At 37.7% G+C, this 27,810-nt stretch overlaps 2 protein-coding genes across 3 annotated transcripts; both read left to right on the top strand.

Moving 5' to 3' along the window:
* The first annotated feature begins 15,221 nt into the window (after window positions 1-15,221).
* LOC131432032 (large ribosomal subunit protein uL6) lies at window positions 15,222-16,293 on the top strand. The gene is made up of 3 exons (XM_058598075.1): window positions 15,222-15,273; window positions 15,578-15,829; window positions 15,892-16,293. The coding sequence occupies exons 2-3, from the start codon at window positions 15,589-15,591 to the stop codon at window positions 16,221-16,223; spliced, it is 573 nt and encodes a 190-aa protein (XP_058454058.1). The 5' UTR covers window positions 15,222-15,273; window positions 15,578-15,588; the 3' UTR covers window positions 16,224-16,293.
* A 6,466-nt stretch (window positions 16,294-22,759) lies between these two features.
* LOC131432030 (protein aubergine) lies at window positions 22,760-26,938 on the top strand. Of its 2 annotated transcripts, XR_009229772.1 has the most exons (7): window positions 22,760-22,905; window positions 23,314-23,452; window positions 23,635-24,839; window positions 24,900-25,103; window positions 25,175-26,116; window positions 26,182-26,548; window positions 26,732-26,938. XR_009229772.1 is itself a non-coding variant. In XM_058598073.1 (6 exons), exons 2-6 carry the CDS (start codon window positions 23,321-23,323, stop codon window positions 26,444-26,446), a joined length of 2,748 nt encoding a protein of 915 aa, XP_058454056.1. In that variant the 5' UTR covers window positions 22,760-22,905; window positions 23,314-23,320; the 3' UTR covers window positions 26,447-26,724. The 2 variants fall into 2 exon arrangements, 1 of the variants encoding a protein (XP_058454056.1); XM_058598073.1 differs by lacking the exon at window positions 26,732-26,938 and having other exon boundaries at window positions 26,182-26,724.
* The last annotated feature ends 872 nt before the right edge of the window (window positions 26,939-27,810 follow it).

The raw sequence follows: 27,810 nt of genomic DNA, 5'->3' as shown, positions 1-27,810 counted from the left end.
TATAGCGTTCACAATCGATTACAATCTTTCAGTAAAGGAAACTTCAAGTTGCTGGATTGATCAATGATACAATAGGCCTGTGATATGAAAAGTATGAAATATATCTACGGCTTTCTACATTGATGTTCCTAGCAAAAACAAGATCGATACATGTGCCTCCAATCGTAGTAGCTTGTGAAGGATCAGATTCCATATCCAGCTTCATATACTTGCTCATGAAATCAATGAATTTAATATTATCTTGTTTTGAGGCATCTATATTGAAATCCCCCACAACGATCATCGGTGTAATTTTACGAGAATATAAAAATAAATTACGCGTGATGAAAAATTGCTTCTCTTTGTAAGTTGTATCTGGCGAAATATATAGAACAGCTAACAGTGTTTTTATACCATTTAGCATAATATCGATTGCACATATGTCGCCGAAATTGTCAGCCAACAACAAATTTTCATCATATTGCTCACTAAGTTGTTCGAGTTTATGAACAGTAGCAATCAAAGACGCAGTGTCCTTTAGGTAAATTGCAACACCACCAGCTCTACAATTAGAACGTTTATATTCGGCGATGCAATTATAGCCTGTTATACTCACTGCAGAACAATTGTCCAACCAAGTTTCACTAAATGCTAAAATATCAACTTTGGTTAGTATATTGTCAGTGAAAATATCTGAAGCATGAGCATTTAAGCTTTGAACATTGAAACTGATTAAGCTTAAACCTTGATTTGTCATAGCGATAAAATCCAACAGTGCGTCACTGATTGTGAATAGTTTATGACTGGATAGTCGGTTTAACTCTGTTCTCAGTTCCGTCATTCTGGGCGAATCACTACCCTTTGAGTGCCAAAATTTGAAGAAGTTCTTTTGGTTAGTTAAGTAAAGCCCATCCATTGTTGTCACCCGTGACAATCCAACATATACTAGTTGTTGTTCCAAAGATTTATCGTAGTCAAGTACAATTTCAGAAAATGTACCTCCCTGCGATTTATGGACCGTGAGTGCACATGCACTAACTATCGGAAATTGAATTCTTTTACAGTTGATGCTACCAAGCTTAATATTGGCTGATCGTTTTAATATAGGTACCCAATCAAATTGCAGTTGACCTGGGTTAGAATACACTAAAGGTCTAGATTTGACCTTTAAGCTGGCACCGATAATATTACTCTCAAATTTTAGCCATAATCGAATAATGCGCTCTTCGGGATTATCATCATCATGTTCGATAAATTTAAGCTCTCCTATGGCCCCGTTAACTAGCCCATCTTCGACATCAATGTTAGTTGAGATCATATAGGGCATTCCAAGCGTCAACCGTAATAGATAAGGTAGACCGCCTGTTTCCACTACGCTCATCTTATGCATCTTTAATCTAGCACTAGCTAGTTGTTCCGCATTTCGATAACCTGTGAAAACATCGTTGACAATAAAATCATAGCCCTCTCGTTCACGCAATGCTTCCGTATTATATCTTTCAACATCCATATTGCGATGGAAGAGACGTATAGCATTCGGAACATTTTGTTTACACCACTCAGCTGTTCGAAAGCGGCTTTCAATACGCTCATTTTCAGAATCAGTAAGTGGCATACCATTACCTATTTTAGTAAGTATGGAAGAAAATTCAATGTCAGCTTGTCGCATAACTTGAACTAATGGGAAGAAATTAAGTGATTGCCAGAGTACAGGTCCAAGAATAGAGTTTTTACATGGCTTGAAAACTGGCCGTGCGTTCACAGGTGGCAGTTGGCGAAGATCACCACAGAATATTATATGAATTCCGCCAAAAGGATCATCATAGTTCCCAGTGATGTCTTGCAACCGAGTGTGAATAATATTAAGCATATCTGCGCCAATCATGCTTACTTCGTCGATAATAATCGCTTTAACGCCTGCAAAAGCATTGCGATACAGTTGAAGTGCTTCGAACCCAAGTTTTGAACTACTTCTACGTGCCATTGAAATTCGAAAAGCAGAATGAACTGTAGTGCCTCCAATAGCTACCGCTGCTTTCCCTGTTGATGCACAGGCGACATATGCGTTTTTAAGTAAATTGTGTGCTTGACTAAAACGATTATAAGTCTCCATCAATATTTTCAGAGTAAACGTTTTACCACATCCTGCGGGGCCAGTGAAGAATATCTGCAAAGGCGTGTTCATACCGTCGAACGCATGCAAAATATCAATCAAATGTAAAATCAATTTTCTTTGATCTACATTTGTGGCCCTGACCATAGCACAATAATCCTGTTTGCTCATGACATTGGTACGTTTTTTGATGACAGCTGACAGAGCACCAGTAGGCAACTGTTCTATATCATCATCGTTGGGCTCCATAGTTATGGCCCGTACGTACTCATTGTGTTTATCGTTGGATTTTTGTTGATCATCACTTTCATTTTCTTCTGCAACACGAAGATATTCTTCGACGATCTGTTCCAACTTAATATCACAATCATATTCTTTTAACTTGTCGAATATGATAGTTTTATTTTGATCATACAAATCTATGAACTTGTTACGATCAAGAATATCACAAGCTTCATTTCGAAATGGTAGAAACAGAAGAACCATTTCACGCTTGTAATCGTTTAATTCAGACATTTTATATTTCAACCATCGCACTATGCGAGGTGCATTTCGCTTCTTATACGAATTCGTGTTACTGTTATCCTTCGTGTAACACGCTACGAAGTCAGCTAAACAAATGTCATCGAGATCTGCACGCTTTTCATATTTTTGTACTATGTTCAGCGTCCAAACATCGGTAGAATCATCATCAATTCCTTCCTCGTCCATTTGTTTAGTATGCTTTCTAGACTTTATACGTTCATGTGGCCACATGGTGGGTATAAATTGTACTTTCCGGCTGGCTTCTGACATTGGTTGACGTAGTAAGTACCAAGCAGCTTCTTGGGCACACATTTCTACTGAATTTAGCATTTTAATACTAACTTTTTTCAGTAATGAAGCATAATCTTGATCAGGGTATTCTTCTTGTAACTTAACTAATTCGAGATGTAAGTTACTAATACCTCTGTTCGTTTTATTAACATATTCAACAACATACGCAGCACATGAATATTCATCTAGAATAAATTGAAGATCCATGTTTGACAGTAATTTGTTTGCAACCCATTTATTATACGGGTTGGTCCAAAGTTCTTCCATGGAACGTTTCAAAAGAATTATAGGTCTTGGTGTGGAGGCACGAATTACATCCAAGTAGTCATCGTATGAACAATTACAATCGCAAAGGTATTCATCTAATGTCGCATAAATTTTTATATTCAAATTTTCGCGCATTTCTTCACCTTTTTTCATCAACCGATTACGACGGGAGTCATTCGATGGCATTGGCAAAATAATTCTTGTTTGATCCATGGGCCAATATGGGATATTAAACCGACATCGCTTTTCGTTCCGTTTGTAACAGGTAAATGTATGCTTATGTACCTGATTACTGTTAGAATTGATGGAACAAAGTCTATTAATAAGTTCAATTGTAGCGGGCATGTCCTCTGAAATTGTTTCTTTAGGATCATTGTTTAACCACAGCAAAATGTGTGCATGTGGACTGCCACGATGCTGAAACTCTATTCTTTTGAAATAATCGACCACATAATATTCACCAAAGGGACTAAATCTTGACGAAGATAATATGTTGAGCAAGGTATCCACGAGTTTATTGAAATAAATGCAACAAGTGACTGGATCCTCACTAACGAGTGTAGCTCGCTGCAAAGCAGTCAGTTGATCTACTGGGTTTGCTAAATTAGCGATATGTTCATCAGAAAGTCTATGTAAAATTTTTAACAATTCGGGCCATCGAGTTTCATTGGCACTCAAAGTCATGAATATTGTTGGTCTTCCAAGTTGTCTAATCATAGCGAAAACATCATGCTTACGTTGTTGCCAATATTGAACTGAATTTGGGATAGATTTGAGAAACGATAAATTACGCTCAATGCAAGTCTCCAAGAACTCTCGGTTCTTTAACATTTCGCGAGTTATATTCGCAGTTCCCATACACTTAAAAGTGCTGTGCAAACCTTCTGAAACACGAAGTCGCATTATTTTTGCTGCCATATACAACAGGTGTTTCGGTTTGGCACCTCGCCTATCCTGGCGCCTGAGCTCACTTGTAGCCATCATAAATGGTGTAACATGAACATCAGTTCTATAAGTGCGTGGATGCCCGAAATAAATATCTGGAAATGAGAGTTCTTCCGCAAATTCGTCATATATTATTGACAGAGGAATTCTATTCTGAGCGGGCGCAATTTCCAAACACTGGTCTTCATTCCAAAGGAGCGTTTGTTGTTGTCCAATTAAAAGCTCAAAATCACTCTCAGAATCAATACATTCCGGCTCGTTGTCAGGATCAAGTAATGTTGACGATGAGTGGTCAAACTGGTTTAGTTGATCTTGATTGATGACTATATTATAACGACGGTATAATGGAGTATCAACAAGGTACATAAGCCACTTTTTCACAGTAGCTTTTTTAACGAATCCATTCAAATAGGATGATTTGTGAATCGAATGCTTCTTAATGCTAACATTGAATGAATAATCATCATCAATGTTTCTAGGAAGCACGCGAACCATCTCAGAAACATCTACTGGTACATTAATAATTTGTCCCATAATTGAATGACTACCTGCAGCATGACGCAAACGGCGAATCTGCATAAAAGGTATTCTTGGTGAGATGAGTCTCTCACTTATGGGATCAAGTGGAGGTAGACCTAGCGGACGATTGGGATATACAAAACCATTCGTTTTTGCTAGCTTAGGTACAACCCCACGTCTCAAACTGCTTCGGCATGTTTGACATGCTCTAAAGTTATTTGTGGATTCAAAAGAAGCTAATGTAATAAGCAAATTTTCCTCTTCTCTGTTAATCGTTTTCAAATCATTTTGAAACCATAATCGATCGCAAACGCTACACACTACACCAAACTCATTATCAGTAAACCGCTTTTTGAACTCGCGATCAGCCCTTTCATAAACACACATCATATCTATGAAGAAATAAAAAACCATTCATACATTTCATTCTCGGCAGCTGGTAATGGAATGCAAAACTATATATTCTAAGCGTAAAACAATTCATTTTTAATATACTAATATAGGCTGGGTACAACAAATTTCTGAAGTAATTTCAATGAAAACTTTCAAGTACGAAGATTTCATTAAGAGACAATTGCAATGGTCCGTTTTGAAATGTGTACTTCCGTTGTGCAATTATAATTTTGATAATAAAATAATAATAATAATAATAATAATAATAATAATATAATAATAATAATAATAATAAATAATAATAATAATAATAATAATAATAATAATAATAATATAATAATAATAATAATAATAAATAATAATAATAATAATTATAATAATAATAATAATCATACTAATCGTAATGAACAAATTACTAAATGACATTAAAAGTTTTGAAGTAATAAAATCAATCATATGAAATATCGATTATTCAGCGCGCATTAAGGTTAATCAACAGGATGTAAGATTATTGGAAAATATCAAGAACCGTTATTCTGCTATCCGTAATATTATCACTAGAACTTCGAACGAATATTATTGATATTTCTAAAAACGCTGTCGAAATCCAGGGTAGCTTGGATCCGATCGGAAAATCAATACGTCACTATTCAGAATAAGTGATAATAACATACCTGATCGGATTCCATTCGAGTGCTCATCTTGTACTCCACTCGGTTGCGAACTCAACGAACCACCTCCATCACTCGGCTCTGCTACTGTCTGCTCAACGCGTCTCAACAGCCGACTCGGCTCTCCTTCTGCGAGTTCTGTTGAAGCCTCCTGCTTCTTCCGCTTGCGGTAGCAAGCTTTGTATTTCGCCTGGAGATGCCTCGATCGCGCCATAATCGATACGTTGACAACGACAGCCAAATTCGAAATGAATGGCTTCTGAGTCGGTGCTATGCATTTTATATAGCAAATCAGAAGGAAGTTCTACAAACTGCAACCAATTTAAAAATGGGTTGTATAGAGTACAGAAAAGTAAAATTTCGCATAATTCTTTGGGAGTATTATTATGGTTCTAAAAAGAACCGATTTGAAGAATTCTGAAATTAGGAACTGGATCTGAGTTCAAGAATTAAATTCAGAAAAGGTCTGCTTTCATTGCCGACTGCTCCACCTGACGGCTGAAGTCCTAATGAGTGCTTGACCTAAGCGTTTGAGGTTTGGCACCTCGCAAAAGGTCTGCTCTCATTATCGATGACCGCTGCTCCCAACGATTGAAGTCCAAATGAAAGCACGACCTAAGCGTTTGAGGCTTTATACCACGCAAAAGGTCTGCTTTCATTGCCGACTGCTCCACCTGACGACTGAAGTCCGAATGAGAGCATGACCTGAGCGTTTGAGGTTTGGCACCACGCAAAAGGCCTGCTCTCATTATCGATGACCGCTGCTCCCGACGATTGAAGTCCAAATGAAAGCACGACCTAAGCGTTTGAGGCTTTATACCGCAAAAGGTCTGCTTTCATTGCCGACTGCTCCACCTGACGGCTGAAGTCCAAATGAGAGCACGACCTGAGCGTTTGAGGTTTGGCACCACGCAAAAGGCCTGCTCTCATTATCGATGACCGCTGCTCCCGACGATTGAAGTCCAAATGAAAGCACGACCTAAGCGTTTGAGGTTTTATACCACGCAAAAGGTCTGCTTTCATTGCCGACTGCTCCACCTGACGGATGAAGTCCAAATGGGAGCACGACCTGAGCGTTTGAGGTTTGGCACCACGCAAAAGGTCTGCTCTCATTATCGATGACTGTTTCTCTCGACAATTGAAGTCCAAATGAAAGCACGACCTAAGCGTTTGAGGCTTTATACCACGCAAAAGATCTGCTTTCATTGCCGACTGCTCCACCTGACGACTGAAGTCCAAATGAGAGCACGAACCTGAGCGTTTGAGGTTTGGCACCACGCAAAAGGCCTGCTCTCATTATCGATGACCGCTGCTCCCGACGATTGAAGTCCAAATGAAAGCACGACCTAAGCGTTTGAGGTTTTATACCACGCAAAAGGTCTGCTTTCATTGACGACTGCTCCACCTGACGACTGAAGTCCGAATGAGAGCATGACCTGAGCGTTTGAGGTTTGGCACCACGCAAAAGGCCTGCTCTCATTATCGATGACCGCTGCTCCCGACGATTGAAGTCCAAATGAAAGCACGACCTAAGCGTTTGAGGTTTTATACCACGCAAAAGGTCTGCTTTCATTGCCGACTGCTCCACCTGACGGCTGAAGTCCAAATGAGAGCACGACCTGAGCGTTTGAGGTTTGGCACCACGCAAAAGGCCTGCTCTCATTATCGATGACCGCTGCTCCCGACGATTGAAGTCCAAATGAAAGCACGACCTAAGCGTTTGAGGTTTTATACCACGCAAAAGGTCTGCTTTCATTGACGACTGCTCCACCTGACGACTGAAGTCCAAATGAGAGCATGACCTGAGCGTTTGAGGTTTGGCACCACGCAAAAGGCCTGCTCTCATTATCGATGACCGCTGCTCCCGACGATTGAAGTCCAAATGAAAGCACGACCTAAGCGTTTGAGGCTTTATACCACGCAAAAGGTCTGCTTTCATTGCCGACTGCTCCACCTGACGGCTGAAGTCCAAATGAGAGCACGACCTGAGCGTTTGAGGTTTGGCACCACGCAAAAGGTCTGCTCTCCGAAGCTGCTGGTCCCACGACGTCTGCTTGCATCCAACGCACAAGAAGAAATGACCGAATTTCGACCACGTTTCCTCTTTTATACGCAGTCAGTTGAAGATATGTGCCTGACTACCTCAAAATCGTCGTCCTTGCGCGAAAAAGCCAAGCAAAAATAAAAAGTTTTCCGCGTTGTTTTCAAAGTTTGAGAAAACTTAATATTTGAGTTGTTTGTGGTTATCTCACACTGTTCAAAATATTATCCTAAATTCCTGATCATATTTTTGATGAAATGGTGAAAGAATTATGTTGCTGCCTTTAATACAAGTCGAGATATTCACGATTAAGTTCTGCCCATTCTTCCATATGGCTAATTTTGAAAAGGCACCCCATAGTAAAGTAAGTCGTATTCACGACAAAAGAAAAAAGAAAGAGGAGGGAAATAAACAAGACACGTACGGCGAAATAATGACGCAATTTCGCCTGGACAATTCTGACAGCAGCCGGAATGCAGCCAGCCTTCTGACGGTTGTCAAAATTCCTCACAAGCGGGCCGTTGTCTTTATAAAAATGTTTTATATATTGCATAATTTAATGATCTGCAGTAATAATTTTTTGTGCCCCCCAATATTTCATGGAACTTGCCGCCCCTGCCCAGATGGACTGAGCACAGATAACAAATATACAGGCTAGAACGAAATTTTACTACAAACATGTGTAAATTTTAAGACAAAAAGTTCTCTTGTCTGTTTCAGAAATATTCTAATTACAACGATTGGAGATTTAACTTTTATGAATGACAAAAATCGGATAAGTATAACTTTGTTTGAAAACCTCGTTTAAGTATTCTGAAATGCAAAAACTTAGCGAATCCATCCAAAACAAATGTTTTTATCCGGTTCTTGCATTTAAAAGCGACCCTTACACGTGACAATATTATTGTCAATCCAAAGTATAGTCAATACCGTCAATCCAATTGGCTTGGTAACTTGAGTCCGCGTATTTCGATAAAATCAAGTGTTTGGAGCTTTAAATATTGCAACTGAATATTGAAACATTGAGAGAAAAGGTCATTGTACATATTCAACTGTTTCCTCTCTGGAGAGAAAGTATTGTAGGATTGATGAGCAGTTTTGATTTTTTGACAATATTTTCGTCAATGCAATGAAGTTTCCACTACACGATCAAAAGTATTGTCGATACTCCTTGTATTGACAATAATATTGTCTCGTGTAAGGGCAGCTAAAGATTTTTTTACCGGCTGCCGCTGTGGACGAACCAAGCTTTAATTGTTTGTTACGGGCGGCCAGATTCATGCTGCATATGGTATGGTAATGACGATCCAAATTCATATGCACAAAAATAACTTTTGTTAATTCAAGAAGATCGTTGGTAAATTTGAAAACTTTCGTTGGTTCTTTTTTTGCAGAGAGTAAAAACAATCAATTTGAGAGCTGGAAAACTTTTACTTTGAAGGTGGTTCTGCATTGAGTATAAAAAGTTATGGTACGTATGCCATTGAAGAATACAACCAACACTTTTGCGATCGCTGCGCTGTCCGAGTGGCGAGCTTTGAACTAAGCGATGGTGATAATTTTCAGATTTTGCTTGAAGATTCGAACAAAATGCAGGGTTTTTGTTTTTTTTTTCTTATGAATCGAATACTAACATTGGATTTTGAGATTAATGGATAAATTATGATCAAAAGTTTTATGACTAGTCTATTTACTCATGTCTAAATCAAATGTGTATGTGAACTGAAAATTTCAAATTTCATCCGAGATTGTCAAGAGTATAGGACAATTTGAAATCATATGATTGATGACAACACGTGAATAATCGTTTTTCTTACCCATATTTGTAAGGTTTTGCCATCTGCATTCTTTCAAACTCAAGTAAATTGAAAAATTCGTCAAAAAATTTTCTAAATACATGGAATATGTCAAAACAATCACCATAACACTATCTCGTGGTGACCACGCTGATTGTATTGTTCAATAGATCTATGTGTTCATATATGCAGTGCACAGAGTTTATCAAAGTGGATTGCACGATTGAGTTTCTAACAACCTTTTTTTCATAATTATTTATTCTGAAATGAATGTTAAGCCTGACATCTTGGATGAATTATTAGTTTTGATCCATTTTTCACCAACGTTTTATGAAAAATTGCTTACATTTTATAAACGTAGATTTTAATTCCCTAATAAAAAAGTTAGCAACACTGCTTCAATGCATTTGTATTGGATTACACCAGACCCTGTCAGCTTGGAGCGATCTCAATCTTCAGTTCAGCAACGCCATCGCACGGCGTCTCATTCAACATGTCATGACAATTGTATGGGTGCGCAGTGCTGCTATTTTAGCGAGTACGAATTTGACATTTCTCTCCCCTACTTCTATGTACGTGATTCGATGCGGACTCGCCTGAGGGCGACATGCTCGCAAAAAAGGATGTTGCCAATGATTTGTTCGGGAAATGTGAGAGCTGGATATCTTGTAAATATGATGTCTTTGATTACACTAAACAGAATTAACAAAAGCAAGGACGGAAAAAATCAATCATCACCCTGAATACACACGATCATCTTTCACTATGCATCATCGTTCCATTGCGTACTCAATAATACATAACAGAGTCACTCAAACTCGTTCGGTATCATACTGCGTGCGATGGCGGAGAATAAGAGAATTGAAAATCGCAAAATTTTGAAACACGAACCCAATTGCCAATGCATGAGTTAAAGAGTGCCAGCGAACATCATCGGAAGCGATTATGTTCGTTCGTAAAAATGAACCAACTGTTCGTGTGCAATCGAAAATCCGAACGATTGACAAGTGTGACTGGATATATTCAGCAGGAGTTAGATCGAAACGATCTGTTGTAGGGAAGGGTGGATAAAAAAACTGGCTATGGCAAGATTGCATGATGAGTTCGGTCGGCTGAATATAAGTTTTTGCTTGAAGGGCAATGTGCATTATGATGATCGTTACATTGCCAGTTATTTTAACATGTTACAAGTTTGATGTGCTATTCTAGTCAGAGTTAATTAGGTCTTTTAAGACAAACAAGATGAGATTGTTAGTTGACGAATGAGGAAATCAATTAGTTCCAACTCTAACAAATTTGTCCGCCGATCATCGACTTCACTTCGGAATGATTTTCAAGTAAAGTAGAGCTTCATCATTGTAATTGAACAGTTCGAATGATTCCAGCAATCTGTTGAAACGGCCAGTGCGCTTATGCATAAGGTTTCACATAATCCGTGTTATTGCAAGGCATGCTGATTCGGTCCACCTAGTGGTGTGATGGTGCATTTCATATAAGTTTGTTTTGGAAATCTGGACATAATCATAACTGTATCTTCATGTAAAACCTCTCAATAGGCATAATATTCCAAAGCAGTTGTTCCCTTTGTTGCTTGCTCAATCTTCTCAAGCAACAGTTTATGCATTTCTGTTAATCATATCAATCAATGCATATTCTGACACATTTCAGGAAGATCAAACAAGTAACACTGGGAAAACCTTCCTTCGAAAAATCTTCATACCACCAGTGTTTGCATTATAATGTTAACGAAATGTTTTTGTTTTCCTGAGATTGATATTGGGTGCTGATCAGTGCTGCACAATTATCACCTAGTCCACCTCCGCTAAGTATGGGGAAAATTTCTTTCCTTTCAATATCACTACAGTAATATTATTTAAATACACACATGATTATGAATGATCATTCTCACTATTATCAGCCATGCAGCGATTTGCACTAGCTGATGATGATATTCAGATGTCGGAAGTTCAGTACGCAATAGCAATATGCGCAATAGGATACAGCGAAAAAACAATACAATCTGAATATTGATTATAGAGACAAAGGACTTTGTTTTAATTCTAGGGTTGATTAAATCTCATGGTCTAAGTAACTTTATTACCCTTATTAAACGCTATTTAGCATGAATTTTGTGTATAGAAGTAACAAGAGTGCAAATATTTGTGCGCAGCACTTGAACCAGCCCTCTACTGGGAAGCCTGTTGGCTACGATAACACTTGCTACAGCACTCTTCCACCGAGCTGGTTTGAGCGCTTGTTTGTGTTCGCTCTAGCCAAGTTCTCCGCTCCTGTTACTTCGGTGTATGAAAAGCAAGCAATAGTGACATATTTTTTTAAACCTGAATAAAAAATGTACCTGCAATTTACTCTGCATGAAACATGCTTCATGATTGAAGTTATAATTGTCATTATAATTGTTTTTAATCACAGAGTGGCATATTAAGATCAGATTTAAATTGATTTTCAATACATCACCCACCATATTGAATTTCAGCATTTTCAGTGAGAATCTCTGCATGACTGATAATAGTGAGAATGTTTTTGAATGATTATGATTTTATTATCACGTTCGAGTTTATGGATCATCAATTCTTGTCAAGTACTGATACTTTTTTGAGTTTCATTGAATTCTTGAATGATTACGACATTCTATTCAGTTTAGTTTTCGAAGTTTTCGATAAAAAGACACTGAAATAAATTAGTTTGAATAGGAAAAAGTTTGGTTGGAAAACTTTATTTCCTTAGTCATATTATAAAAAAATTATTGCCCCATTACCCAATCACCAGACTGGTGATACACGATCACCTTCTGTGATTTCTAAATTTCTGGTGATCACCGCTTGATCACCGTACGTGATTCCTCCTCTGATACCCCAGAGGACAAATTTAGTTTCACTTAAACAACACCATAATTGACATATTAGACGAAAATTGGGAACTACTCTATGTTCATCGAATTTTAATTTATTGGGTGCTGATGGGACTAACATACACCAAGCGGTTATATTAATAATTTTAGACTATTAAAAAATCACGATTCAGGGTTTTAGATACAAGGAATAATATTGTTAATAGAATGTTTCCGCTGATTTGTAAACAACAACAGTTGAAATGTTTATTATTTTGGATAGCGCATGCGTTATTATAAAGAATTATTTCTATTTTTTTCGATATGTGTTATATTTATATTACCCCCCCACTCAATATCTGTTAGTAGCTTTCAAACGGGATGCTTGCGGAAATCGGTTCAACCATTTCTGAAAAATGGGACTCGGAGGATCCGTTTGAAAGTCGGATTTTGCAGCAATTCTTTTACCTCTCTATAGGGAAAAGCAAAATACCCAGTTTGGTCCAGTAGTTTTATTGTTATCGTGTGTTCCCTAACGGTTTCGAGAAAACGCGCAAAGGGAATATCTCCGAAAGAATTGTAAGACTGATTTTCCAATTTTACATTCATGATTTCTTATAATTATTTATCGATTGAGGCAAACATTGTTCATTCATTTCTTTTGCTCTCTTGTAATATGCTGTTACAAAAGTTGAAAATATAATGTGCATAGAAAATAGGTTTTCAGTTGAAAATGTTAGTTCCTTTCGGCAACTGTCAAGCCTCTACTGAAATATAGCAAATCGAGATACTACAATCACCTGAAAATACGGTATCATAAATTTTCTAGGTGAGCGGGCCACTAGAAACAACATCGTGAAAACTGCAAATAATGTCGCTTTAATTTAGAAAATAACAACTTTTTTCACATATTTGCAGCATGAATCAAAAATGCACTTAAACTTCCCGTCGGCTCGTGAAATCACCTCACGGATACGATTATTTTGCGCCTGCCTTCATTATACTCCAGAGCGTTAAAAGAATGGATCGTCTTGAATCACGATTCAAAATACTTGCAAATATTCGGATTGCCGAGCGAGTTAACTCATCATTGGTTCGGATTGGTTCCGAACATGTACTAAGCAGAATTCAAATGGCAGCGCTCCATAACGAATGAAAGAGAGAATAAATGCGAGAGAATTAACTATTGCGCTTTGCCGATCGGGTGTTACTTGAGGCAATCAGGTGTTCGGCAGAAGCACACTTATGAACGAATAAAATCGAGTGACTCGCATCAGGTAGAAACGTGTCTATGAGTGCTAGCCGAGTGAAAATAGATACGATTATTCCCTTCCTTGAACAAAAGTAAATATTTTCTGTTACAAAAGAAGTTTTCCGGAAAAATGAATAGATTTACGACAACATTCCATATCCATTGGCTTTCGCGTGTTAAATTAAAGGTTTCTTTTTTCGCGAGTTTACTTATAGAAGGTACGTAAATCTCTATATTGCAATAATTTCTGCAAGAGGAAATCCATATAGGAATGTGTTTGTTGCTAATCAAATGTGTCAGTGGAAGTGAGCTGAAACTGAAATGATTTTTCTGGAGCAGCTTTAAAGAAAACGGAAGAGTTTTAGACTAAGATTTTCGCTTTTCCTGAATTGCAATTTTAAGCAGTATTTACGGACACATTGTTGGCATTACTCATACGCTTGCAAAGAGTCTTGCTTCTTAAAAATACACTGTATCGATTCAGTGTTTCTTGGTTGTTCAAAAGTATTATCACAGACTAACAGACATGACAGTATGAGTAAATTCTTATAAAAATAATTTTTCGTGATGCACTAGTTCCACCTATATTGTACTGCGCGAACTATTTACTATCTGTACACCCCTTGTGTTATGTAAAAGTTTTTTTACTAGTTGGTTTCCCCTCGTTTGTCAACACCGATCAGCTGCTTGCAGGGATGCCTGATTTCATCAAAATATTTGAAAATGAATCGTTACAATAAATTATTGGATTACGTTGATAATACATTTAACTTTTTCGCGATGTTGGAAGGTAACCATTTATTTGACTCAACGTTGTTCATCTAGACTATTTTTATTGTGTTGGTAGTTTTCACCCGAAATTAAGTGGCGGCAGACCAGAAGCAAGTAAATATTGTAACAAAACGGGTTTGATTTTGTATTGCGTTGGAGGATGAGAAGTAGGCACAATTATGTATATAGTTATGAATATAGGCAAGATGTATTAAATCCAAGATTAAATCTGTATCCTGCATGAAATTCGCATGGACGTATACAAATCAATACATTACAGGTAATTCTGTATGAATGGCAACTCTGTTGGTAAATGAAAAAAATGAACACAGTCTAGATGACAGACAGGATGTTTTTGATGGGGTAACGTGGCGCCATCATGACACATGTGAGTACTGTCCCAAATAAGGGAATGTTCGAAATGACCGTTAAAATGATTGAAGAATCTAATTTAAGTGTCCTGTCTGTTAGTCTGTGGTATTATCCCTGTCATTCCAAAAGTTTATACTTTTAAGTTCAATTGTCTCGAAATAAAAACAAACTTTCAACTCATTAAATGTGTCATTACTTGAAAATAAATAAATAATAATGTCATTTCAATGAACGTGTAAGGTGCAGTAATGACGAGTTTTCTTTGTAAATTTGAAATAACAAACATCAGCGCAAAATATTGGCACTGAACGAGTGGAATCTATGAAAAACGACAAAAGCCTTGCTGAACTAGCTTGGTAGCTACGAGGCGGGCATTTTTGAGCGGGACAATGCCGAACGGAAACTGCGGCGTCGCGTCGATTTTGGTTTATTGTGACATTTCGCTTCACTCATTTTTGACGGATTCTTTTCCGGTTTGTTTCTTGAACGTGTAAGTCGTGAATTTTATGTTTGAAATAATTTATTTACAATTAAAAGTAGTAATATTTGCAAGCGGCTTTTGTAATTCCTATATATTAAATAGTTTGCAGTGCGATTTGGATCCAGTGTATAAAAACTGTTGCGAAAACCTCTGTGTTATCGTAAAAAATCAGCATCCAGCTACATTTTCGATTTGACATTTGCTTCTGCTGATAAATGTTCAAACATTTTTCAAAGTTACCAGCGCACTTCGAACTTAAAGAAACGAATCATGTGTAGTACAAGCCAAGTTATACAAGTTATATTTGTTTCAGGTTGAATCACAATGAGAACGATCAACTCTAACCAGACGGTCACCATCCCGAAGGGAGTATCTGCCAAAGTCCATGCCCGTGTCGTTACAGTATACGGACCGCGCGGGAAGCTAAGCAAAAGCTTCCGACATTTGGCAATGGATGTCTACAAGGTGTCCAAGAAAAAGCTAATGGTGGAGAAATGGTTCGGATCCAAGAAGGAAATCGCCGCTGTCCGCACTGTTTGCTCGCACATCGAAAACATGATTAAAGGTATGATTTAGTCCCGTGTAAAACATACCAAAGTTAACTTTATATTCTATGCTGTTTTCTAGGAGTGACCAAGGGTTTCCAATACAAGATGCGCGCTGTACACGCTCATTTCCCCATCAACTGCGTCATTAGTGAAAATAACTCGTTAGTGGAAATTCGCAACTTTTTGGGCGAAAAACACATCCGTCGAGTAAAGATGCAGCCCGGAGTAACTGTAGTAAATTCTGCCAAACAGAAAGATGAGCTGATTCTCGAGGGTAACGACATCGAGGCCGTTTCCTTATCTGCCGCGCTCATACAGCAGTCGACTACAGTACGAAACAAGGATATCCGTAAATTCTTGGATGGTCTCTATGTTTCGGAAAAGACGACCGTAGTGCAGGAGGAAGAATAGGGGTAAATATTTTTTCTTGTAACGAGCGATGTAAGGAATGAAAACAAACGTTTTGAAAAATTGAAAACAATTGTTTTTGTTTTATTTATTTTGCATTGTTTTGTCGAGTATTAAACAGTATCAAGAAATTTCAGTTGTCCTGCACCAAAATCTGCATTCTATAAAAGATCAAAACAGCAGGTAGGTATTAGCTCAATTGAATATCGATAACTGATTCCGTATACAGATCAAATCATGTTCCGAGGTCATCGTTCTATTGACTAGTCTGGCTCAATGTATATTCGCTGAGGCGTTTTCAACAATATGTTAGGCTACCTTCATACAATTGTGTGCAAAGGGATAGGATGAGATATATCATGAAATAAAATTTTAACATACAGTACATCAATCATAATTTTTCAGTAACAGATTTCTATATTTTTCATACCTTTTTAATTTGCGTACCACGAATTGTAATTAGGTCATGTTCCGCTTGAAGTCAAGATATGACCACAGCATTTGGCTAGAGTTAACAGACAAATCGAAACAATGAACCAGAAAAATCAGTTTCAAATTAAATGTATGATGCATAAACGACTGAAAAGTTGTAAAATGATACGTATTTAAGAAAAACTCTAAGCGCGGGGGGTCAACAACAACATTTGCACGAAATTATCAAATCAAGAAAATTACTGTTGGAAACATGTCAACGTTCAATCAAAGAAGTCAGGATTAGTTAGTTAGTTAGTTGTTTATTTTAGCCCGGTTTTAACCTATCGGTCATTCACCGGGGGAAGAAGTCAGGATTAGTTTCAATAACGACTTATAACAATATATACCGCATCTAATCTTCGAGAAGTTTGTCTCCATTTTCTTGAACGAATTTACTTTGCACACATTTTATTCAAACCCGGTTTTAACATTGCGAAAGTTTATTATCACTTGAAGTTCCACGAATCGCAAAAAATTGAATTGCATTGAATCAATCAAGACTTCTCCAGAAAATGACGATAATGGTATACATTACAAAGAAATGCTGCTTTGGTGTCATCAATTTCCTCTGTTTTATTTTTCGACTGTCACCACGGAAATATTTTCAACGCTTCGGAAGTCCACTTTCATGTTTCTGGTATACAAGATAGCAGATTGAATGAATGAAGACAACTACCGCGGGAGAGCATCTCGAAACTCAACATGGTTTTGGCACATAGACAGGTGTTATAAAACGTGGATCAATAAGTCTCGGGATTTGCTTAGTAAAACATTTTTTGACAAACCTAGATTTTATTTATCAGCAGTTTCCTTCGAGAGCAACACAATTGGTTTAGCGCTTCTGTAACAGTGGAACGATTTTTATTTTGCATCGAAATAAGTGCTTTTTTCGACGATGACTCCTACTTTGGAGCCTTTTCAAGGTCTGAAAACAGGCAGTATTCGATTTATTAATTTTAGTTGGTTTGACGTAAAGTCGCCATAACGGAATGCGTAAGAACGCAGGTTCGAATCCTGTCTCTGAGCGTATCTTTTTCCAAAAAATCATCTTTTCTGTTAAGTTTTTCATTCATTTGGCTTCTCGAATATATTTTTTTTTTCAAAGATATATTTATTAAGGCATAATCCATTAAGGTTTACGATCAGTCATTGCAAAAACTGAGGTAGTATTCGTTGGGGACCCTATCTGGTGAACATGCTGTGTGCGGGAGCAATTCGAAGCCTATTTCATGCAATTTCGACATGGAAGCGAATAAATTGTAACACAGCGCATTTTCTCAGTGAAAGCGCACTTTTTTTATCTTCATTTGGAAGCGTTTCTCATTGATGTCGTTCTTCAAACGCATCAATTTCTCTGCATTCGCCGTGGCAAACTGATACACTTGAAAACAATCAAAGGAGTATCTCTGAAACAATACTCCAAATATTGTTTAAAATTGTAAAATCAACAGACACATTGTAGTCCTAATGATAATTTCTAATACTAAGTAAATGCAAATGTAGTACTGCGAAATCGTTATGCGCATATAAAACAAATGGGCAAAAAAACCGTGAAGCGCTACCATGCCATTGAAATTATGTACTACGTTACTTGGCATTACTTTTATAAGCACTATCTCTAAGCAGCTCACGAAAGTAATACTAACTCAAATTTTCAACCAAGCAGTATATTGATCTCTTATATTTTACATCCAATCTCTTATCCTTTACATCTTATGTGACCAACGCCATGTCTAGCAGTTATCAGACGGATTTCATCTACATCGTTTTGGTACAAACGTCCTTCAATGGATAAAATATCTCAAAAAATCGTCATCTTATGGTTGAATTTAATGATTTTTTTTGTCTGAAGAACTCTGGAATCCCGTAGGGAAGCCATCTCGGCCCTTGGATGCTCTTGCTGTACTTTAACGATGTTCATTTTTCTCTGGAAGAACCGCTGATGACAGATGACCTCAAGATCTACCATGTTACTCGAGGCTCAGATGATGCGACATTCATTCAGTGAAAAACGCAAACTGGATCACATGACCGTAAATCCAGACATATCATCGGTAATAACAATAACTTTCCAAATTCGAATACTATATTGAGGGATTTATGATTAGTACATTGAGGTTTTCTTTACGCGACTTGTTTAACGCGGATTTCCGAAGTTACGCGGTTTTCTTGTTTTCTCTAAAAAATGCATGAAACGTCGAGATCTGGTATAATCCCGACATTTTTCTATGTCAACTCTGACACTTAGAATATCTTCAATTAAAAAAATTTGGCATAAAAATTCGATTTTTTCAATATTTTTTTTTTTGAGATTACAGATTTGAATGTTTTATGCATTTCTAAGACATTTAGAAAAAAAATTTCTCGATTTTGCGGTCTGTGTATTCGAGAATGTGTAATTCGTATATTATTATTATTATTATTTATGATTATCGTTTCATTCTACCCCAACTTTTGCTGTCGTGATCGTTCGCCGAGGCGCATTGTGAATACGTTGTACCAACACAACAGGCTTGTATTGACGTTAATTGAATGTAACACTGAATGCATGTTTATAATAAAATTCTGCTGGATTCAAAACCCGAATATAAAATACTGCAGATAAACAATACGATTCGTCGTTACAGTTCCATTCAAAAATTTACATTAACCATACGATTACATTTCAATATATTGTTACTAACCATTTAATGAATTGTAAACAATCTTTTTACAATAAAATAAAAATTACAATCTTAACAATACAGAAGCCTCAAATTTTCCTGCATGTTATTTTCGGAATACAATAAAGTCGATAGTCACACAACAAAAGGGCCCAAGCGACGACATGACCAGTCACTCCGAAGGAAAATCGGCATTAAGATTGTCTGTAAGCGATTCACCACAAGTTACCAAATGTTGAACGACCCCTTGAAATGATAAAAAATATACTCTTCGAGCAGCACTGTCTTGGTTGCTATACCAAACGAAATAGTCGCCATTAGAGTGACTATAATCCACCCATCTGACACCGGTATGTGAGCACCAACCATTTGAAAGTACACCGATTACATTGAGCCCCTCGCGTTTCGAGCCCCAAACACTGCGATGTTTTGATACTCATCGCGACTCTCAAATTGTGACAATTATCTCCACTTGATGTCCCAAAACACTGTCTGATGTATTTTAGGTAAACCGACAAGTTATTGTGAGAGAGTCGACCCAAAATTCACTCATTTTCGTATTACTGTTTGTTTGTTTACGTTGCAATCAGCTGATTTTGAAGTTCCGATTTTGATCTCATCAAGATGGCGTCGTAACAGGGGGCCGCTATAATCAGAGTGGCGACAGCTGTTCGTTTGGAATGACAGCTACCAGTTCCAAACGAGCAAACGACCTGTCAATTCAATGTAAAGCTAATGGAATGTGTTGAATTGTTGCCAACATTACGGATGAGATGTCGTCACTCTGGTTATAGGCTCTCTAGTCGCCATGTTACTGCATCGAAATAAATAAACAGTGACATTTAAAATTTGTGGTTCATAAATTTGATATAAATTAAAACCAAAGACAGGATTTAATGTAAAAAAAAGTTTGAGAAGTTTTAATACATCCAAGCTATGAGTAATTATTAGAAACTTGGTACACTACACGATATCAATCAATATTATTTACTAATTATCGAAAATTCTAGCTTCTAACGAAACAATGAAACTGCTGGTACATTCCTTCTAGTCTTCTAGCTCGCCAGATCAAATATAGGTCACCATTTTGATTTCATGATGCGGTGGCAATGATATGGCGTGAACATTTCGCGTTCAGATTTAAAAATATTAAAACTGTATTATTTTATTAAAGAAAGGCCTCCAACTCACGCGCACACACAGAATTAAAACAAATGATGCACCCGAAAGATGCACCCAGATGTGTTCCAAAAAATACTTAAAGCACTGCTGCGATAAAATGAATCACGATGGTATTATTGAGTTGTTCAGTTCCTGAAATTCAACATGAAATTACTTTTTACCTCTTCAAAAAAAAATTATCTGTATAAATGAGAATATCTATGGATGTTTCCAAAACATCGGCGTCAGAATTAAAGTTTCGTTTTCATGATCGTCCATTAAATTAGGATTATATCAGCAATTCTGTTTTATTTATGTTCCTAAAGGTCAAATTGACGAGCAGTAACCATAGTTATGGTAACTATTATTTAAATATCATCAGTTAGTCAATCTGGGTTGCCAGTTTCGAATATTTTTTGAACATTCTTATTTTGACATTACCAGTTACTGGGGGGAAGTTAGATTTATGATACAGTTTTGATTAGCGAGTGGCAGGTCGTTGTCGTCGGTATCTCTTTGAATACTTTTCCTTTCGCGATTTACCGTATTGGTTTCATATTTGAAACCTTACTCCTCGCTAAACGTCGAAGTTAAAACCACAAGCTTACGATTTATAGTAGAAACTTTCAAAAAATTACAGCAATAATCAAAAAAGAAAGTAAAGAGAGGCTCTCATTTGCATTTAGGCTTTTTTGACGTATGACTATCGAAGCGTTCAGTTTGCATATTTTTGGGGATACCAAAAAAAAGACTTTGTTGTAAATTATTAAAAAAAAATACAATGTATAGCTGAAAAAAAAATTAGTCATAGTACACTGAATTGTTTTATTCCCGTAGATCTTATTGTGAATCAACTGTTTATGCAGTAAAGTCTAAGCTTATTTTTTACCGGGTGCCCCTCGAAGAAAAATCTCGGTTAATTTTTCAAAAGGGCGTACAAGCAAGTGACAGTTTCTCTTTGTTTACTTTCTCTTCTATTAATTACCAAGCGGTTTCCACGTTTATCTCTCAACTCTTTGCATGAAATGATACCCGAAACTTTCGACTTTCAAACAGAATAGTGATATCAAAGAAAATCTCTTTAATCACATCACAATAATCGAAAGAGAGAGCGATTAAAGGAAAACTGTCACTTGCTTATACGCCCTTTTGAAAAATTACCCGAGAAATCTTGTCATTCAAACGCTTACACAGATAAAAATTTGCACGATCGATTCATATGTAAACACCACTTCAATTTAATATGCTTTTTCAAATCAATACATAACCAAAGCGATTTGTTTCAAGATTTCATATGCAAATTCACTAAGATGCGAGATTAGATTATTTTTCACTTAACTTTGATGTGTTTTTCCTTTTGATGTGATGTGTTTTGCTATTGAATCGAACTACATGTGTTAAACGCTTCTTTTTCTAGTGGGTATGAGTACAGCACAAATGATCGTGCATTTAATAAACGTAGCATGATTTCCACTAAATTTAAACAGTTTTCACACTCACTTGCAAATTATTTTTAGTGTAATTATTAAAAATGACGTTAACAATTCTCGGTTGTTTTTTCAAAAGGCCGTAAGAGAAAGTGACAGTTTCTCTTTGTTTGCCCTCTCTTCTATTACATACCAAACAGTTACCACGTTTTCACTCTTTGTATAACAGAATTTCAAAATACAGGAAAACCTTCAAAATCACGTCACAATAATCGAGAGAGAAGGTAAACAAAGAGAATTTGTCATTTGCTCATACGGCCATTTGAAAAATCAACCGACAATTCTCGTGTAAGTGCCGCTTTATACACTGGCGCGTTTTTATGGATTTCCACATTTGTTTACATCTTTCCTTTTTTCGCATTTACTATTCGTCCACAAGTGAGAGAGAAAGAGAGAAAGCTGCTCGCTAATATCTTTTGGTGTTGTGTTTGTGATATACGACGTAATTTTCAGTGAAGCCAGATAATCATGCATGTTGGTGTTTGAAGAAAGTTAACCGAGTAACATTATAAAACATGAATTTCTGAATTAAAATCAATTGTGTTATGATTTTTAAATATCGTAGAATCCTATTAGAATTCCCAAAAGGTTGTCGAAGATTTTTTTCTATTCATACGTAATAAATTTCTTCTTCAAATACTAGTTCGTTTATGTGAAAGCCCCTTGATATGCTTTTCATATTTATTCTGGCATCTCTGATCTTAACTCAATATTCTCGCATTGCATCGTCTCAGTTCATTACCGTTTATCTGTTCGAACAAGCTTCACGTATTCCGCGTACCGGACTGCGTGTGCACGACGCAAGCACATTTTTGTCCGGTGTGAAAATTATTGCAAAGTGCTATTTTCCGGCAAAATCGTACTAACTAATCGAAAAAGAACCTGAAAAAGTTAGTCCAGGTATGTATTCTGAATTTCAAGCTGTTCTGGATGTAGGAAGTCTATCCACTCACGGGAAATTTTCGTTTGAAGAAAGTCGCATTTCTGTAGCTCTGTACCGGCGTTGGATTTTTGCTCCTCCATTGCTGGTTTTCTTCACCTTTTTTTCTTTTCGATAATCTCACTGTCATGAGAAAAATAAGTGAGCCCGCGAATGATGAGAAATTCGCCGGTTTTGGTGGGGTGATTAGTGAGAACACGGTTCAAATTATGTATTGTTTTTGTTTGTATCGTTATTCTGCAAACTTCAAACAAGTAGTTTATCCCACCTGTTCTTTTTATCCGGCCAATAAAAATACGAAAAATAATTGGAAACAACCGTTTAATTTTGCTGAATCTAGATGCTTTATGTAGTGTTTACTATTCCAGAAAAGGTATGGCAGATCGTCAAACACAAGCACGCGCCAGAGCGCGCGGCTACGCGGCTGTGAATATTTCCCATGAAGGACGTGAGGGAAGAGGTCAGGCTCCAGTTCGCGGAAGTGGTATTGGTATATCGGGACAAGGAGTAAGTATTCCATAGACATAATTTCATAAAGGCACTTAAACCAACGGTACCCTATGAACCCCCGAAACTGCTTTATCAGTTGCCATAAATTTGCTTCCCAATTATGTGCCTTCATGAAAATAATGTCGATTTATTCTAAGTCTAATGTGAGAATTGAATGCTAATGAATATTTTCCAACTAGCCTCGTCCCGCATGGGGTCAACCAGGAGCTGGCGAGGGTCGTGCGATGGTTCATCGAGACTCGAGTGCAGGTCGCAGTGAAACAATGCGGGCAGGACGTGGTGAAACGATGCGAGCAGGACGTGGTGAAGCGATGCGAGAAGGGCGTGGCGAAGCGATGCGAGAAGGACGTAGTGAAGCAATGCGCGAAGGCCGGCCAGGCGACGGAAATGGAAATGGAACTGGAACTAGCAACAGTGGAGGAACCACCACAAGCCGAGGAGCGATGCGTGGTCGACGAAACATTGGCGACACTCTTCGAACCCGTGCTCTGGATGCCCCCTCGAAACATGGAAGCACTGGATCCGCCTTGCAGTTACACAGCAACTATTTCAAACTGCTTAAGCACATTGAATGGACTTTGTATCAATATCGCATTGATTTCTCTCCCCAATGTGCTAGTTCTCGTCTAATGCAGGGGTTAGTCAATGAGCATAAAAAAATCTTTGGTGGTTTTCTGTTCGATGGTACTCAATTGTTTATGGTAAACAAACTGAGAAGCGATCAATTGACCCTGCAATCACGCCACGAGCGAACTGGAGACATCTATCAGCTACGAATTGTACACACGGGAACCGTTGACATGACTAATGAAACCGGTATTCAGGTATTGAACTTGATTCTTCGACGGGCTATGGCTGGTTTGAACTTACAGCTTGTGGGACGAAATTTGTTTGATGCCGCAGCAAAAATCGCCATCCGCGAGTATCAGATCGAATTGTGGCCTGGGTACATTACCAGTATTCGCCAACACGAAGCCGACATTTTGGTGTGTTGTGAAATTGCACATAAAACTATGAGAATGCAAACCTGTTACGATATTCTACGCGACTGTCAGAAGCACGATCGCAACTATAAGGATTCGTTCAAACGAGCCGTTCTGGGTGTTGTCGTACTCACCGGTTATAACAACAAAACGTACACAATTAATGACGTAACATTTGAGACGACTCCGGAGAGCACATTCGACACTAAGAATGGCAAAACTTCGTTTTTGGAGTACTACAAAACCAAGTACAACATCCGTATTCGTGATCCACATCAGCCTATGCTGCTATCCCGCGCCAAAAAACGTGACCTACGTGCCGGAGGAAATGAGCTTATGGCTTTGGTTCCTGAACTTTGTCAGATGACTGGATTAACTGATCAAATGAGATCTGATTTCAGGTAATGTTGAAGAGTTTCATAAATTTCGTATTGTATATTTAAATCGTTTCGTTTTATCAGAATGATGCGTGCTATGGCTGACCACACTCGTTTGAATCCGGACCGACGTATCGAACGATTAGAGACATTCAATCGTCGACTGCAGACGTCCCCAGAAAGCTGTGAGGTTTTTAAAACCTGGCAGATGGAGCTGGATAGGCGTTTAGTCGAACTTCCCGGTCGATTGCTTCCACAGGAAATGATTTTCTTCTCAACTACTGCAAAGTATGTCACTTCGTATGATGTTCGTATGTTCCTCGTTTTGATATATTTTTATGATCTTTTATTTTTCGCAGTGGTGTACAAGCGGGTGAGCAGGCTGATTGGACGGCCCATTTCCGTAACAATCCCATGTTTGCTACCGTTCGTCTGTTCCGCTGGTATCTGGTCGTTCCAAATCGAGCTACGCGCGAAGCAAACGATTTTCTTGGTTGCATGATACAGGCTGCTCGAGGAATGCGCTTTGAAATCAGCAACTGCGAACTGGTTCCTATTCCAGATGATAACCCCGGTACGTACGTACGTACACTGGACAATATTCTGAACAAAGACCCTCAGATGATTATGTGCGTGGTGTCCAATAACAAAGCCGACCGGTATACCGCCATCAAGAAAAAGTGTTGCGTCGATCGGGCCATTCCTACACAGGTTATGGTTCAGAAAACAATCACACCAAAAGGAGGCAATGTAAGAACACTAATGTCCGTCGCAACTAAAGTCGTTATTCAAATGAATTGCAAACTTGGTGGAGTACCTTGGAAAGTGAAAATTCCATTAAACGGTTTAATGACAATTGGGTTCGATGTGTGTCACGATGCCAAGGATAAAACAAAATCTTTCGGAGCGATGGTTGCCACGTTAGATCATGACAACAAGGGTACACCCAAATTCTTTTCCACCGTAAGTCAGCACACGCATGGAGAAGAAATCTCCAACTACCTTCCGATCAACACCGTGAAAGCGTTAAATGAGTACCGTAAGGAATTCGGAGAGCTTCCCAAACGTATAATTTTCTATCGAGACGGTGTCGGCGAAGGACAGTTGCACTATATTTACGAACACGAAGTAAAGTCCATAGTCGATAAACTTAACCAGATCTACAAATCCGCAGGAGTTGATCAGGATGTTTTACTTACCTTCTTTATTGTGAATAAGCGTATCAATACGCGATTCTTCGATCACCGACAAAATCCTAAACCCGGAACCGTAGTTGACGACATCGTAACCCTTCCTGAAAGGTAATTTAATTTAATGTCATAAATAGAAACTAAGTTTCTGATGTTTCGACGTTTTTCCCCCATAGGACTGATTTTTACTTGGTTTCGCAATCGGTACGGCAAGGTACCGTTTCACCGACCGCGTACAACGTTATCTATGACACATCCGGTTTGAAGATTGATCATTTACAAATGCTTTCGTACAAACAGTGTCATTTATACTATAACTGGTCTGGCACAACTCGGGTTCCGGCGGTGTGTCAGTACGCACATAAATTGTCCTTCCTGGTGGCCCAGTTTCTGCATCAAGCACCGAGCAATCTTCTGGAGAAGAAGTTGTATTTCCTGTAAATCAGCCTGAACGAAAATGTGGTGAGTGCGCGATATTTGACATTTCAATCACACGAAAAACCAAACGTAACCCATGAAGGAACTAAATTACGCTACGTTATAGTAAGTATTGCAGTTTTTATTTTTTAAGTTCTCGACGTTCGACAGTGAAGAAACTGTACCTAAACGAAAGGAAATATTATTTTTCCTACTATCTACTTACCTACACTGTTAATTTTAGAAACGGTTATTAGGTACTTGACGACAAAGAAAAAAAACAATGAAGTATTTTTTTATAACTTGCAGCTTCTTATTCGATCCTAAAGAAAGTCCCCCCTGAATACGCGCACTCGATCGTTGGCGAGACATTTGTTTTATCTCTATAAGAAAGAAATACTATACTACTAATAATTTACAGTACATATATCACATAACATATTACTTGTAATATTCAATCTTGATGGATAATTGATGGTTCACAAATGGTTTAATAAATAAATGATGACAACTCAATGAGAGAAACTTTTCTATTCGTATCTTGGATATGGGCAATTCATTAAAGCAAACGAAAAAAAAAACAATTAGATCCGAAATTTAACAGTAATGAATCAAACATGTATTTCAATTTCAATAATAAAAGCAACCGTTGAATGAATAATCAATACAAATAGACAACACAGTATACGATGTAGCGAGGATATGATGTGTTTTACTATCACTTATTATAGCAGGACTACCGCCTATTAGTAATCCATTGAGTGAAGGACCAATAGCAATAGAGGTGTCGGTAAGGAATTGATATACCTCATCAATCTGTAGTCTAAATAAATACAAACTCACAGGATTGGTTCATCTGTGTGATCAAACAATTTCGTCGTATTTACAAGACATTTTATTTGGTCCAATTACCTGGCCTCTAATGACGGAGGAGTAATAGATATAAAGATGCAGACAAAAGGTAAGGAAAACTTAGCGACCAACGATTAGAAAGACAAACTTTCCAATGAAATGAGTCCCGCTAAATACAACGTACTGTATCTCGTGTTCCATACGAATGCATCACACACTCGAAATGCAGGATGGAACTTTTAACATTCGATCGAAATATGCACAATAGTAGGAATCTACCATAGCTTGGCTTTGTTGACCACTCGTAAGTTTCCCGCGATTGATCTGAAACAAGTTGAAATTGAATATTTTAACCAAATGCACGATATTTGGAAGTAGCATTGCATTTCCGTTTTTAACCCATTATATCCTAGCGTATATATCATACGCAAAACTTCCTATATTTTAATACATGTTTATTTTGAAAATTTAATACCCAACAGGTTTACTAGAACACTAGTTGATAGTTTATACTTCTCATTTCTTTGTATATTGAA

This window comes from Malaya genurostris, chromosome 2 (genome assembly GCF_030247185.1).
Source record: "Malaya genurostris strain Urasoe2022 chromosome 2, Malgen_1.1, whole genome shotgun sequence".
NCBI lineage: Eukaryota > Metazoa > Arthropoda > Insecta > Diptera > Culicidae > Malaya > Malaya genurostris.
The sequence above is the reverse complement of the archived record's forward strand: the minus strand, read 5'-3'. Positions and strand labels throughout refer to the sequence as shown.